Source organism: Malus domestica, chromosome 15, assembly GCF_042453785.1.
Source record: "Malus domestica chromosome 15, GDT2T_hap1".
Classification (NCBI taxonomy): Eukaryota; Viridiplantae; Streptophyta; class Magnoliopsida; order Rosales; family Rosaceae; genus Malus; species Malus domestica.
In genome coordinates this window covers 7157496-7172984 of record NC_091675.1, presented here as the reverse complement: position 1 = coordinate 7172984, position 15489 = coordinate 7157496, and the positions used below count along the sequence as shown (strand labels likewise).

Here is a 15489-nt window from a genome sequence, read left to right as displayed (position 1 = left end):
GATTGGCAATGCTTTGAAGATGAACGATCATTTTTACTTCATTTTCACATTGAATGCTTCGAGGATCAAAATGAGACAAGGTGGGAACAGCTTATGTTAGCTCTTTCCGCTTTGAGGATCAAAATGAGACAAGGTGGGAACAACCCATGTTAGCTCTTTTCGTTCTTCTGGAACGGTCTTTTCTCCCCCTAATGACCGGAAGACTGTCTCATCAAAGTGACAATCAGCAAAACGAGCTGTAAACATATCACCTGTCAAGGGTTCTAAATATCTAATGATAGATAGCGAATCAAAACCCACATAAATTCCTAGTCTACGCTGAGGTCCTATTTTAGTGTGTTGCGGAGGTGCAATAGGCGCATAAACAATACAACAACAAACTCATAAATGTGAAATGTTTGGCTGATGTCCAAACACGAGTTGTATTGATGAGTATTGGTGGTTGGCTATAGGTCTTAATTGAACCAATGATGTAGCATGTAGGATGGCATGTCTCCATGCAGAAATTGGCAATTTGGTTTTCATAAGCAGAGTGCGGGCTATTAACTGAAACCGTTTGATCAATGCTTTTGCTAAACCATTTTGAGTATGGACATGAGGAACGGGGTGTTCAACATCAATGCCCAATGTCATGCAGTAATCATCAAAGGTTTGAGACGTAAATTCACCAACATTATCAAGTCGGATTGACTTAATGGGATAATATGGGAACTGTGCTCATAATTTAGTTATCTGAGCAAGAAGTCTCGCAAAAGCTACATTTCGAGTAGACAAGAGACAAACATGTGACCATCTGGTAGATGCATCAACCAAAACCATAAAATATCGAAATGGTCCACAAGATGGTTGAATAGGTCCACAAATATCCCCTTGAATTCTTTGTAAAAATGATGGGGATTCAGCATCAACCTTTAGTTGTGATGGTCTGATTACCAACTTCCTTTGATAACAAGCTTTGCAAGGGTTAGCATTTGTGATAACAATGTCCTTACTCAATAATGGATGTCCATTAGAGTTGGTAATGATTCTACGCATCATGGTAGATCCTGGGTGACCTAGACGATCATGCCAAAACATGTAAACTTTTGAATCAATGAACTTCTGGTTCATGACAGTATGTGATTCAACTGTCTTTATGTATGTATAATACAATCCACTCGACAAACCACACAACTTCTCCAATATATGCTTCTGGGTATCATTGGAGGTAATGCATATATACTCCACATTTTCTGCACTTTTCATTTCAATGTGGTATCCATTTAAACGTATGTCTTTGAAACTCAACAAATTTCGAGTAGATCGAGTAGCATACAACGCATTCTGTATGGACAATATTGTTCCATTTGGTAACACAATATTGTTCCATCTGATTACCACTTTTCATTGCCTGATATTGTTGTTACCCTTATTCTTGTAAGCATAAAGCGTAAGAAATACTTTCGATCATGAAGTATTGTATACGTAGTTGCGCAGTCTGCAAGACAAATGTGTTTGCCATTTCTCATGTTTTGAGAATGACCATAGTTTTTATCCATACTTTTTGAGTAAGGAAATCATAGTTAAAAGCAAGTTATAACAAGAAATTTACATGCCACATTTATTGAATTTGAAATGCCAGTTTTAAACTACAAGTTCAGCATAATAATAGTACATAAAACATAAACGATTTAGTCAGACCGGTATACTTCATTCCCTCTTTCCATAATGAAGTCTGAAACATCTAGGTGGGTTGTGTTCAACTGTCCTAATAAGTCACACACTTGATCAGATATATCCATTGGTTTAGCCTGGTCGAGAAAATTGGTCTCGACACCCTTCTCCTTGAGGGAGGCTTGATACAGATCCACTAGATGTTTTGGGGTACGACAAGTACACACCCAATGCCCATTGCCACCACACCTATGGTAGGCTCCTTTAGAGTTCCTGGGAGCATTGTTCATGTGAGCTTTGCCTTTGTGGTGATTCACATTTTTAAAGCTTGGGCCCAAATTATGCCTCGGAACCTGGTTGTGAAACTGACTACCATGGTTGTTGCCTTTCCTGTTCCACCGACCTCATTTGTGGCCACGTCCTCGTTTATGATTATCGCCACCAGAGGATGTGGCGTTCACTTCGAGGGAAGTAGCATTCACTTCTGGGAATGGTGCAGATCCAGTAGGTCGAGAATTATGGTTTTTCATCAGGAGCTCATTGTTTTGTTCAGCTACCATGAGCACAGATATCAGCTGGTTGTATTCAGTGAAGCCTCGTGCTCTATACTGCTGCTGCAGGAGCACGTTAGAGGCATAAAATGTGCAGAAAGTCTTTTCCAGCAAATTTTCCTCACTAATAGTATCCACACAGAGCTTCAGCTGAGAGGTAATTCTGAACAATGCAGAATTGTATTCTGCCACTGACTTGATATCATGGATCCTTAGGTGAGTCCATTCATAGCTAGCTCTTGGAAGAATAACCGTTGTCTGGTGATTGTATCTGCTTCTCAATGCATTCCAAAGAGTTAACGGATCTTCAACCTTTAAGTACTCGCTAACGGATCTTCAACCTTTTAAGTACTCGCTCTCTAGTGCCTCATCAAGATGGCGACGAATAAAACTCATAGCCTTCGCCCGCTCTTGAGAGGATGAGCTGCTCTCTTCCCTGATGGTATCTCCAAGATTCCCTGCTTCCAGATGGATCTTGGTATCCAGTACCCAGGTAAGGTAATTCTTCCCGGTAATGTCCAGGGTAGCATAATCAAGCTTCGCCAAGTTCGCCATTCTCTTTTCTGAAAGAAAATGAGATGTGTAAGAACTTGCAATAATATGTATTCCTGGAGGAATATAGTATTAGAACTTCTGGTTCTTACAAATTTTTCATTTTTGATCTTCAGGCCAAAATGATAAGCACTCGAAACTTCTGGCTCGAGATTTTTAGTCTATGATTGGATGCAAGTGTTCCCAAGCAAATACTGAAAATTTTAGTCACTTTCTTAAATTTATGTTCATTTTATATACTGATCTATTTGTAAAAGTTAATTTGATAACAATGTAAAGTAGTGTATTTATATGTGAATTTGTTATTTGATTTGCGCAGAAATTATTATTTTAATGATGGCTTACAAATGAAAACCAAATGCTCTATATGACTAATAGTTAGGTTAAGATGATTGATGTGCATATTACACGATTAATTATTGATAGTAAATTTTACATGTACTGTATAGATAAAGATCAAAATTTTCGCATTATTGATTAAAAAAAAAAGCCAACATAATGTATAAGGTGGTGTTGTGGAGTTTTTCATATAAAGATCAAGTTCCACTCTGTAATGGCATTTGTGATGTACGAGATTGATTTGAAAGATTATGTTTAGCTTCATTCTATTTATGTGCTTCTCTCTTTTTAGGTTTGGAGGATTAAACAATTTCAGTTCAAGGACATAATTTTTACATTTATCCCATTGAAATACAAATTTGGGAGGATCAAGAAAAGAATAGAGATTGGATAGTTAGGTTATTTTGTCTTATTTATTTGTCAATTTTAAACTCAAAATAAGATTTGAACAAGTTTAAGTCTTTTCGACCAAGGTGGAATTCAACCATTTTTCGTGGTAGCTGATTGTGATCATACTTATTCTTCTGTGTAGGTTGGTAGAAAACGCCTGAACAAGTGTGCCAATTTTATTCGATCTCTGAACGGTTAAAAAAAGTAGAGCACATGTGTTTTTTTTTTTCAATAGAATGCAAATTTCATTCAACTTGGAGAAATACTATTCCAGGGTTGTGCTTACTACTTCTAATCAAAAGAAGAATAAAATACACACTTGAAGGTATCTATTAAAAAGGTAGGAGGAAACATGGATGTTGGCCTCTCACAAATTCATTGGATGGGCAAATAAGAAAACAACTAAAGCAATACATTCTTAGAGGCGCGTAGCTCCCGTGATGAAAAAATGTATTTCGCATGCGCATGAATACTATTTAAATCATTACTTTACGCAAAGTAAAAATGAAAAACATGATAATTTTTTAGGACGTGCATGGTAAAAAAAAAGTTCCTCTTTGCACAATACATTTAAAGTATATCTTGACAATTACAATGAAAAAAACTAATACAATACATCTTTAGGGGCGCGTAGCGCCCGTGATGCAAAAATGCATCTCGCTTGCACGTTAGTGCATGTGGAGAGGCTAGTATTTATATAATACGTGTTACTATGAACGTATAAGCGCAAATGGATTGAAGTTTGAAATTCGAACGAGAAAGTTACGAGTTTTCTAAATAAAAAGACATTTCAGTAAATTCGAATGGAACTTTCTGGAAGCCAATGGCTTCCTTTTTCTTCTTCACTGCGTGTAAAACCAGCAGCTCTACTGCTGTTCTTGATTTTTTTTTCTCTTCCCCATCTGGCTCCCCTAACTTCAAATCTTCACATCTTTTTCATTCGGTTATCGTTTTCGACAAATCTTATATCAAAATCTAAGCCTCATTAACCCCAACACATTACCACCTCGATTTTCCCTAAAAATGACCAAGGGCAAGAAAGGAAGCAAATCCCGCCGGAGAAACAACAAATTTCGGTCAATTCATCGGAATCTGACTTTATGCCAAGGGAAGTTTAATTCTCTTCTCATGGGATTCCTTTCTATGTAAGTGGTTTCCTTTATTTATTTTAATTTGGTTGTGGATGCACAGTTACTTATTTTCTTTAATGATTTCCTTCTTTCAATGTTTTTGGATGTGATCTGCTTTGTAATCCTTTGAACTGGTGAAACATGGAACAAACTTTTCTTCTCAAAGTTAAGTAGGTTATTCCTATACCTAAGGTCATTGGTTGTGTGAGTACTTCTCATGAACGTTTTCTTTGTCATTTTAAAGGATGGAAATAGTTGACACTACCTTTCATGCTATATATATATCATGGTGTTAGTTATATCAATTTAGTGGTAAATCTGTTGATGTGGCTAACTTGTAGGGCCAGCCCAGGCCCAGTGCGGGCAGGGTGATCTTCCGGGGCCCAAAAAAATTAGGGGCACCAAAATTATTAGTGCGGCATAGTTACCGTAGTTATATATGGTTTCATAAGAGTATAAATTTATAAAATTTGGTTTAATGACAAAGAAATTTAACTAGAACTGGTGATTTTGTTGTTTGAAATTAATGAGGAGGTCTTGGGTTCAAAACACCATGTGTGCTTATTTAAATTCCAATTTTTACAAATTTATTTTCATAACAGCATAAATTTACAAAATTTGGCTAAATGATCAGAAGTTTAATTAGAAGCAATGATTTTTGTATTTAAAATTAACGAGAGGTCCTAAGTTCGAAATGCTACGTGCATGTTTTTTTTTTCAATTTTTACGAATTTTTGTTTGGTTGTTAATTTATTTTTATTACTAGCTAGTAACTATGTGTGTTGCTATTTTTAAACATTCGTTCGAATAAGTCTAATCTTCAACAAAGGGTAATGCGTAGACTAAATGTTTAGACCAAATTTGAAAATTATATGACGTGTCATCAAAATGTTTAATTTGGTGCCCATTCATTACTTATACATACCCTTAAAGACTCGAATATATCCTAATTTTTTTAGTCTTATATTGACGAGATTAGTAAATAAGAAAAAACACCTCACAATTTATACAAAAACACTTTAAAATTTTAGATGGAAGACAAAACTCATAATCTATCTACTTGTAAGCCTTAAGTTTTTTGGTTTCATTTTCTCGATACAAAATAAATTAGTTTTTTGGTGTTTCTAAATTACTGAGTTTGAAGTGTTTTTCTAAATATAATTTTATCGATGCCATACGTGTAAAAACAAATAATTTTTTTTATATGAAGTGAGGGCACATTTTTTGGCGTTGTCCCGGGTCTCAAAAATAGGTGGACCGACCCTGCTAACTTGTAGTAGTTTTATTCTTTATGTAATAATCCTAGATTAGTAAATGTTCTGCTAGTCTATTTTGGCTTATGAAGCAAAAGTATATTATTGAACTTCACATTTTGCTAAAACGACCGTTGGTAGTAAAAATGTTCAAATCATGGTTAGTAAATTCCTTCAATATGAGATGTTTTGATTGTGTACTATGAGTGACTTTAATATATGTGGTATCAATGATTATCCTAAAAATTCCCATGCTAGTATATTTAGTGAATATGGCTTGATTTTACAAAATGTGTGTTATATTAAAATATTACTTTTTAAATTCTATCATCTATCTATTGTATAAAAATATGAGTTGGAACCTCGTTAGAATTATTCTGTAAAACTCGTTTGTCTAGATGATTGGAGATTGGTTAGTTAAGTGGAATCGATAGCATGTACATTTAAAATTGTGATTCATGATGAATTGACACATGTTATAGAATGTGTATGATGTGATTCAATGATCGTTGTCTTGTCGGATTGATGGTGTGTATGCTAGGAATTAAGATTCATATTAATTTGGTGCTTGTTGTGAGTTGATCTAACTGCACCATGTAGCAGTGGAACATAGATGGTCCTGCTTGGTATATTCGCGATAGGGGACCATATGTATTTCAGGGGTGAACATGCTTGGTATATCCGCGATGGGTGATCACTGCCTGCATGATTAGACTATGCTTATGGTTTTGCTTGGTTTATCCGCAATGGGGGACCATACGCATTTAGAAGTGATCATACTCGGTATATCCACTATAGGGGACTGTTAGGGGTGATCATGCTTGGTATATCTGCGATGGGTGATCACAGCCTGCACCATTAGACTATGATTATGGGTCTGCTTGGGTTATCCGCAATGGGGGACCATGTGCATTCTAGGAGTGATCATGCTTGGTATATCCACGATGAGTGATCACTACCTAGAGTTAGGATGTGGTCCTACTTGGTATATCCACGACATGGGACCATACTGCTTGGTATATCTGTGACAGGGGACCATATGTATTTCAGGGGTGATCATGCTTGGTATATCCGCGATGGGTGATCACTGCTTGCACGATTAGATTATGCCTATTAGTTGTACTTGGTACATTTCGATAGGCGACCATATTTTAGTTGGATTTCGTTGAGTGGTCCAGAATCCCTGCTCTTGCTCATTTCCATAAGGTTAGTCCGACCCTAGATCCGAGTGAATATGAATTGCTCACAGTAGACACTGTGTTTATAAATTAGATTTATCATGTTATTACTTGGAATCCAGGTAGGGAATTATGTAGAATTCCTTTATTAAATTTTGTGAATTGATATGTGATCTTATTGATTGATTAACGTAGCTAAATGTTAATATTGTGTATTAATTAATTGGAGTGATTGTGGAATGATGTGGGATATGATTGTTATTATTATGATTAGACTCGTTGACTAATGTGGCTAGAGAATAATATTGTGCTTCGTTGATTGTTCTTTGAGATGTTGCATGTTATGTATTGCGGTATTATGTTGAAACATAGTGATTTATGTGGTCGATGAAGTGGAAATCTTGAATGTCATGTGGGTTGTTATGTAGTCCTGAAACTAGTAATTCATGCATATCAAGTTCCAATAGCTGATGAAGGAATGCTATGCTTTTTGTTAGAACGTACTGTGATAAACGTCGGAATGCAATGAAAGGTGAGCTACGAATGACCTGATCCCTTCTTAGGGTACGTAGGCAGTCTAACAAATGGTTAGATGCAACCATGAAATAAAAGAAAATGACTACGTGGTTAAATCATTGATTGTGTTTTGGTCTTTTCTCGAAGCCAAGACATTAAATAAACAGGAATGTGGTGTCATCATGAGTCGATCTTGGACGTGTGTCGTGATCAGGGCGTGACAATTTGAGGTTCAACAATTACATTTTTGAACAAGCAATTCCTTATCCTTGAGAGTGATGCTTAAAGCAACATTTTAATGGAAATGTTCACTTTGTGGCCTAAAAACAACAAACATGATCCAATTACTCTTCTTTTTCTTCAAACATACAAAGACATAAGCATAGGTCTATGAACATTAAATTGGTACGACATAAGTAGCTACGTACGTATTAATTTAGGAAATGATTTCGTATAAGCATAGGTCTATGAACATTAAATTGGTACGACATAAGTAGCTACGTACGTATTAATTTAGGAAATGATTTCCGCACAATTGGTTGCATTTGAGGCTAAAAAATATAGAAGTGCAGAAGACAAAAGATGACAAAAGGGTCTGCAAAAATCACTTCCCTTTATTTACAAAACACATTTTCAATGAAAGCCATTACAAGTAGACACTGCTTCCCTATCATATATAAAATCACACTCTTCAATACTTTATTTTGTTGAAACATCTTATTACACTCACTTGAAGGAAACCTGAGATTGAAATGAAAACTCTGTACTCTCAAAGACTAGGCTAGACTTCTACGGATACGGCGAGGGAGAGACTTGCGGTCGTTGATGCTTAAAGGACAGATTTATAAGAGCGGGACAGATTTATATGAGCACGCTGTTTGTATGAGAGTGAGTATGAGTAGAATAACAGCCGCAGCAACAGAAATAGTGGACCAAGGTGTGTTAAAATATTTCTGTTTCAAAATTACCATCCATCCGCGGCAGAGCACTTTGCGGTATTCTATCAGTTTTTCACAATGAGGGGCATAATACCAGTCGTCAACTATCATCCCGGTGCCAAGGTCATGAAGCAAATTTGATATCTTCTGGGTATCACCTAGCCAATTTTCAATAATTCCCTTCTCAACAAGCAATTGCACATCCTCTCGGGTTTTCGCGAGACGCTTCATAAGGAAAACATAATTAGCTAGGTAATCCTCCTCCTCCTTTCTGTGATGGCATTGTTCAAAAGCAAGGAGATTTCTGAGTTTCAGATCTGTGGTATCGTCCACTCTTAACTTTTGAATTTTGAGGATCCCACACGAGAATTTAATGTCAAATAAGCTGCTGCCTTTTCCTACCTTAAACTTCGCTCCAGCCTGGTGTAGCTCTGTCACGTTGGGTGGGTCTCTGGTTTTGGGCGTGGCTGTGGTTTTAGGTTTCCATTTTGGTTCCAACGGTAGGTATAGAATTCTTATCAGATCAACAAAATGTTTTACTTCTACTCCAGAAGAACTTATCTTGTTAAATTTCTCTTCTTTTACCTCGCTATCGATTTCGCTTTGGAAAAAATTGTAGGAAATTTCAAGTAACGAAGGCAGCTGAAGTTGAAGTTGAGGAGGAATAAGTTTGAAAAGATCTTGAAGAATGAAGAATGGCAGCTGATTTTCAAGCAACTGCAAATCTCGAATCACATCCGATTTCATCGTAGGCTTGCTGAATATGTAATCATCTTCGTCCTCTCGATAATTTACGACTTCAAACCTCAATAATAAATCAATGACGAAGGCGGCATCCACTGAAACAATTCTTACAAATTCACCCTTGTCAAACACAATGGGTTCTGCATAAAAACCTCGCAACTCTTTCTCTTGCTCCTGTATCTTTTGTAAACAATCAGACAATTTTACCTTGGTTTTACTTAGAAAATGTTTCAGGTACCTTAATTTGTGCTCTTCCATGGCTTTTAAGGGTCCGTTGCCATGGTGAAGTGGGCCTACAGAGACTACTTGAGGTGTATATGCTTTCTCATTTACTTGCCGTAGTCGCTCAGGAACTCTATAGATACACCGCTCAGGGGACAGGCCAGACAAGTTATCCAACTGGTTTTCTATGTCATGTGCCATTTTATCGTCTGACATCTTTCTCTGCATTGATTTAAATATTTCATTAGGCACACAATCAACTAAGATACTTCGAGCAAACTTTTGTAAGAAACCAAAAAAACCCCGCCAAATGCATTCGGAGTTGGTGGAATGTTGCTACTAAATATTCGTATGAACCCTGATTGCACTGGTCCAATATCGGATGAGAGATTTTTCGGTGAGATCGGAATAAATGGTGATACATCACGTGTCACTATATAAATGATGAGATATGTGTGTTAAAAAGTTAATAACTTAAAAAATAAAATTTTCCACCACTTATATAAAAACATGTGGTGTACCCATGGACGGAGGGAGGTAAGGCCCAGTGGGGGCACATGCTCCCTCTCATCCCATTTTTTATGTATTACAAATTATTCAATTAATCATTTCCATTTTTTTTGCTTTGCATAGTATTCAATTAATCATATTAAAATAGTGAAAATCCTCTTTTAGTTTTTAAATGCGCCTCTCTCATGTATATTTTTCTCACGTACTAATGTCTAAACCTTGTTGAGTTGCATGTATTTGGTTAATTAGTACAAATGAGCATTAGATTGTCAACAATTAAAGATAAAATTAGACAATAGAGTAATAAAATTAGGCATTTTGAAATTAATTTTTTTAGCATTTGTAAAAGAACTAGCTTTATTTGTCCAAAAAAGGAGCTCAAATTTTTTAAGGATCCCCCTCATAGTTAAATTTCTAGCTTCGTCCCTGGGTGTATCATCCGTGTTTCGGTCACAATGAAAATTTTCTCCTCATGGATATGGTGTTGGGTTTCTACCTATATGTTTCGGGTTCAAAACTCCCTTCCCCTGAATCATTGTAAGAGTTTCGAATTCTCCTCATTCTCTTAATAATAATAAAATTAATAAAAAAAAAGTTTTCATATGAACCCTGACGTACCATGGACAAGTAGGTAAGGGAATCGAACTCAAAATCTTGTGGGAATGAGTGTTGTGATAATTTTTTAGTGTCAATAACAGTACTTCTCATAAAAAATAGAATTAAAATGAAGTGAGTTTGCATCTGCCTTGTATATAGAAAACAAGCAAGTTTGTACGGTTAATTTGCCTCATGTAGATAACTAAGAAAACTCAACAATATTACTTGCTATCCTCTGGTATATGAAAAATAAATTTTCTTTTAACAATAGCATAATGATAGGCTGGCCATATATAACCATTTTTCTTCAGTATGTTTTTGCAGAAGGTGTTTACTTGGCCAAATTAAATTAATTTCATGACTCGTGTAGCTAAATACCCTTATCTTTCCTTTAACTATAAACATAAGTGGTTGATACTATTTCTCCAATTAACATAGTGAGTCTGACATAACGTGGATTTGGAAGAGTCTCAATATTGTGCTAGCCAGATTTATTTCACTTATTGTGCGTGATTAATTTAACCTTTTAGCTATACATTTTTGTTTAAACGTGATTAATTTAACCTTGTAGCTATACTTTTTTGTTTAAACCCTTCCACTAATGCAACTGGAATTAATTGCTTTCCAACTCCTATACACCAAACTCTTGTATTTTACTAATTATAATTAGCTTAGGATGTAATTTACTTTGATAATGGAATCATAAGTTCAACACTGCTTTAAATTTGCAAAACTTTATGAACCCCGCTCTTGACACCTATTTTGTTCTTTATTGTAAATAGAGTTGTAAATAAATTTCAATCTGTATGTAAATAATTTCTATCGTATATATATCTAGTACTTTCCACATGTTTTATACTGTTTAAAAACCCGAAGCATCTATATGTTCTTTAGCATACAAAGAATTTTTCTCTCACAACGCTTACTAGGGTCTTAACCTCATACGGTTTAAAGTGCTCTTAAACCCAACTACATTTACTTTCTAGGAGATGAGAATCACTTACACGAACTTCTTCACTTTCAATTTCAGCCTCACTTTCGGTTGGCATCACTGTTTTTCCCAAATTCGTTGGCTCCTCCACGGGGTCCGAAGCCTACAACAAACAATCATACCATAAGTCTGACACCAGTCATGTATACGCTTAAGTGGTTGATTGAAGACAATGTCAATGAATGATTCTACTTAATAGACATAAAACCAAAACATATGTTTATACACAGTCAAACTATTCAACTAAAATATATTAAGAAGAAAGCTGCAGAGTTCCCTTAACTGGTAAGTATGAAACAAAAGGCTTCAAAACAATGGATATGTGCAACATAGCAATGGAGAAGAAACAAGCCAGATGAAAGGCAAAAAAAAAAAGGATTATAAATTGAAAAGTGAGTTATTATTGGTACTAATAATAAGTTGTCTAACACGGTTTGAAATGAAATTTATTCTTTTGAGAATGAGTGCATGATAATTTTTTAATGTATCAATAACAGTACATTTCATCGAAAATGAAAAAGAAAATGAAGTGAATTAGCACTTGCTTTGTATACAGGAAAACAAGCAAGTTTGTACGGTCAATTTGCCTCTTGTAGATGAATAAGAAAACTCAATACATATTGCTCCTCTGGTAACTGAAAATTAAATTTTCTTTTACCTATAGCACAATAATAGGCTGCCTATATATAAGCATTTCTTCTTCAATATGTTTTTGCAGAACATGTTTAATGGGCCACATTAAATTAATGTCGTGATTCATGTAGCTAACTGCCCTTATCTTTCTTTAATTATAAACATAAGTGGTTGATACTAATTCTCCTATTAATGTAGTGACAATCTAACTGAACGTGGATTTGAAAAAGTCTCAATATTGTGCCAGCTTGATTTATCCCACTTACTATGCTCGATTAATTTAGTTTTCTCGTACCGTATAATGTTAATGAGAGAAAAGTTTAAACTACTCGAACTATAGATGAAGAAAAAATTCTTTCACTTATTGCACAACAATAAGTGTTGGAAGATGGGCTAAGAGCTAGTTTGAGATTGCTGTAGTTTTTTTTTTAAATTGTTTTTGTTGTGCTATGAGAATAAACAACTGTGAAAAAAAAAGTTTCGGTAAACTATAGTGCTAAAAATGATTTGTGCCAAAAAAGAGACGAGTGTAGGATTGTCAATATGAAAGTTTTATTAATTGAAACTATTCACCTGCTCCTATAAAAAAAAAAGTGTTTGTTTAGAAGTATGGATAGAATTGCTTCTACTTTTTGCTATTTTACACCCATGATTTTGAAAGAAAAAAAAAACATTTTTTATTTTCAAACACAATTTTAGTCAATTATTAAAAAAAGCTGCTGTTAGAAAAATTTAAGCAATTCCAAACCAGCTCTAACTGTCATTTGGGGATGAGAGCAATGAAAGAAAATCCAGTTTGGAGGATTTGCCCTAGACAAACGAGCAACCTTAATTTGGTTTGCAAAGACAACTATATATGCAAGGGTACTTTAGGCATTTCCTATCCTCTGATAATTCAATCTTTTATATATTTCTTTCTATTAATAAAAGGATGGTACTATCTAGACTTAGCGTTCCTCCCGTGTTCCTCGTGTTCGTGTCGTTTTAGTGACATACTCGATATCTTAATGGGTCGTGTCGTGTAACAACCTGTTAAAATGAAGGGATAATAAGACTTGACTCAAACTCGACTGTTAATATTAACGGGTAATATGACCTAAACCGTTACCCGTTAAAAAGAATAAATTTTTACTTCAATAAATATTCAAATGAAAACGTAATACTAAATTAGCATATACACAACACATTATCACATAATACCCAAAAATAAGAGCCTAAAGAAAAAACACTAGTATATTATTCCAATATACCAAACGTCCAACAATATGCAAAATGAAGAGCCCTTTTTTTCCAAGATTGTGGAGCCTAATAGAAAATCATAATAATTAATGGCTAAGTGTGAAAAATGTAAAAAAATTAAATAAATATAATTAACAATTGCTCGTAATGATAAGTTTTACAATTTTCATAAAGAGGTCAACTCTGAAATTCGGCACCATAATCCACAAACCCTAGATTTATATTTAACCGTCAATCATTGTTTACGCTCTATTATTCTCACTGGTTTTGTTTTTCAAATTATCTTTTTTTTAAAACATGACCTTTTAGCGGATGTAGAAAAATGAATGGTTCATAACATTGATATCATGTTCAAATTTTTTACGGTTAGTGAAAATATTGCTCAGAGTTTATTAAATCTCAAGAAACATTCAATATCGACTCATTATCTTAGTTAATCGTAAACATTGGAACATGATATTAACGATCTAAACCGTTCATGTTTTTGCATCCGCTAAAAGGTCATGTTTTCAAAAAAGAAAATCTAAAAAACTAAATCCAGAAAGAAAAATGGAGCGTAAACGATGATCGGCAGCTAAATATAAATCTAGGGTTTGGGCTTATGGTGCTGAATTTCGGAGTTGACCCATTTACAAAAATTGTAAAACTTATCATTATGAGTGATTGTATATTATTATTTTTTTACATTTTTCACACTTCTACATTAATTATTAAGAATTTTTCTTAATTTTGTACTCAAACAAAAAAATTATTCATGAGGGTTTAGAGGGTTCGAGAAATCCAAACGACAATGTAACTATTGTCTAAATGTAGAGAATGCAATCACCAACGTATGTATATTCTTTTCACATTTTTTGCATACTTTGAACTCCCCCTAAAAACACTATTCACAAGGGTTTGTAGTGTCTTAAAAATACAAACGACGATATACCCAACGTCTAAGCATAAAGACTGAGATCACGAGCATTTGCATACTTTTTTTCACATTGTTCACACTTGTAAATTAATTATTATGAAATTTTTAATGTGCTAGTATTTTTAAACTGTTTTGGTATTTTTAATGTGCTTTGGAATGTTACTATGGCAATAATTGTCCCTTCATTTGGCAATAATGGTCTTTACACATGGAGATAGATGAACTTTCATTTGATAGACATTTATAATTGGGGGCCATGAGACCAATAATTGTAGAACAGAGTTATACTGCACCAGTAGCAAGTTGTTGGATATTTTATTTGTGGGTTAAGAGAAATTTTATTATGTCAAGCCCATTATGAGGTTTAACTAACTCCCATACCTTATTAGTGTAGTTAATATTGTTTGTTAAAAAAATTAATTAATTTTTCATCCCGTTTGAGTATATTTTTATTTCTCTAGATATATTTAATTTAGACTTTCTTTTCTCAAAGATGAATCCTTCTTAACCATTGGCTGATGACAACAATCAATAACAGTGTGACATTGTCATCACCTAGGTTAATTTCATCTGGCAATAGTGGTCCCTTCACTTGGGGATAGACGAACTTTCATTTGACGTACATATATAATTGGGGGACATAAGGCCAATAATTGTAGAACATAGGTATAATGCACTAGTCGTGATTCATGTAGCTAACTGCCCTTGTCTTTCCTTAACTACAAACATAAGTTATTGATACTAATTCTCCAATTAATGTAGTGACAATCTGGCAGAACGCGGATTTGGAAAAGTCACGATATTGTGCTAGCCTGATTTATCTAACTTACTATGTTCAATTAATTTAGTTTTCTCGTACCTTATAACGTTAATGAGAGAAAAGTTTAAACTACTCACACTGTAGATGAAGAAAAAATTCATTCACTTATTGCAATAATATGTGCTGGAAGATGGGCTAAAAGCTAGTTTGAGATTATTGTAGTTTTTTTTTAAAACTAATTTTAATGTGCTATGAGAATAAACAACTATGAAAAAAAAAACAAGTAAGTGTTTGGTAAACTATAATGCTAAAAATGTATTTAGCCAATAAATAGACGAGGGTAGGATTGTCAATATGAAAGTTTCATTAATTAAAAC

At 34.5% G+C, this 15489-nt stretch overlaps 2 protein-coding genes across 2 annotated transcripts; both read right to left on the bottom strand.

The window, feature by feature from the left end:
• Positions 1–2057: 2057 nt before the first annotated feature.
• On the bottom strand, positions 2058–2759 carry LOC139191658 (uncharacterized). The gene is made up of 2 exons (XM_070812645.1): positions 2557–2759; positions 2058–2475 (listed from the first exon to the last, which is right to left on the bottom strand). Exons 1-2 carry the CDS (start codon positions 2757–2759, stop codon positions 2058–2060), a joined length of 621 nt encoding a protein of 206 aa, XP_070668746.1.
• A 5478-nt stretch (positions 2760–8237) lies between these two features.
• LOC103431329 (UPF0481 protein At3g47200-like) lies at positions 8238–12214 on the bottom strand. The gene is made up of 3 exons (XM_070813255.1): positions 12110–12214; positions 11578–11667; positions 8238–9688 (listed from the first exon to the last, which is right to left on the bottom strand). The coding sequence occupies exons 2-3, from the start codon at positions 11620–11622 to the stop codon at positions 8405–8407; spliced, it is 1329 nt and encodes a 442-aa protein (XP_070669356.1). The 5' UTR covers positions 11623–11667; positions 12110–12214; the 3' UTR covers positions 8238–8404.
• Positions 12215–15489: the final 3275 nt, after the last annotated feature.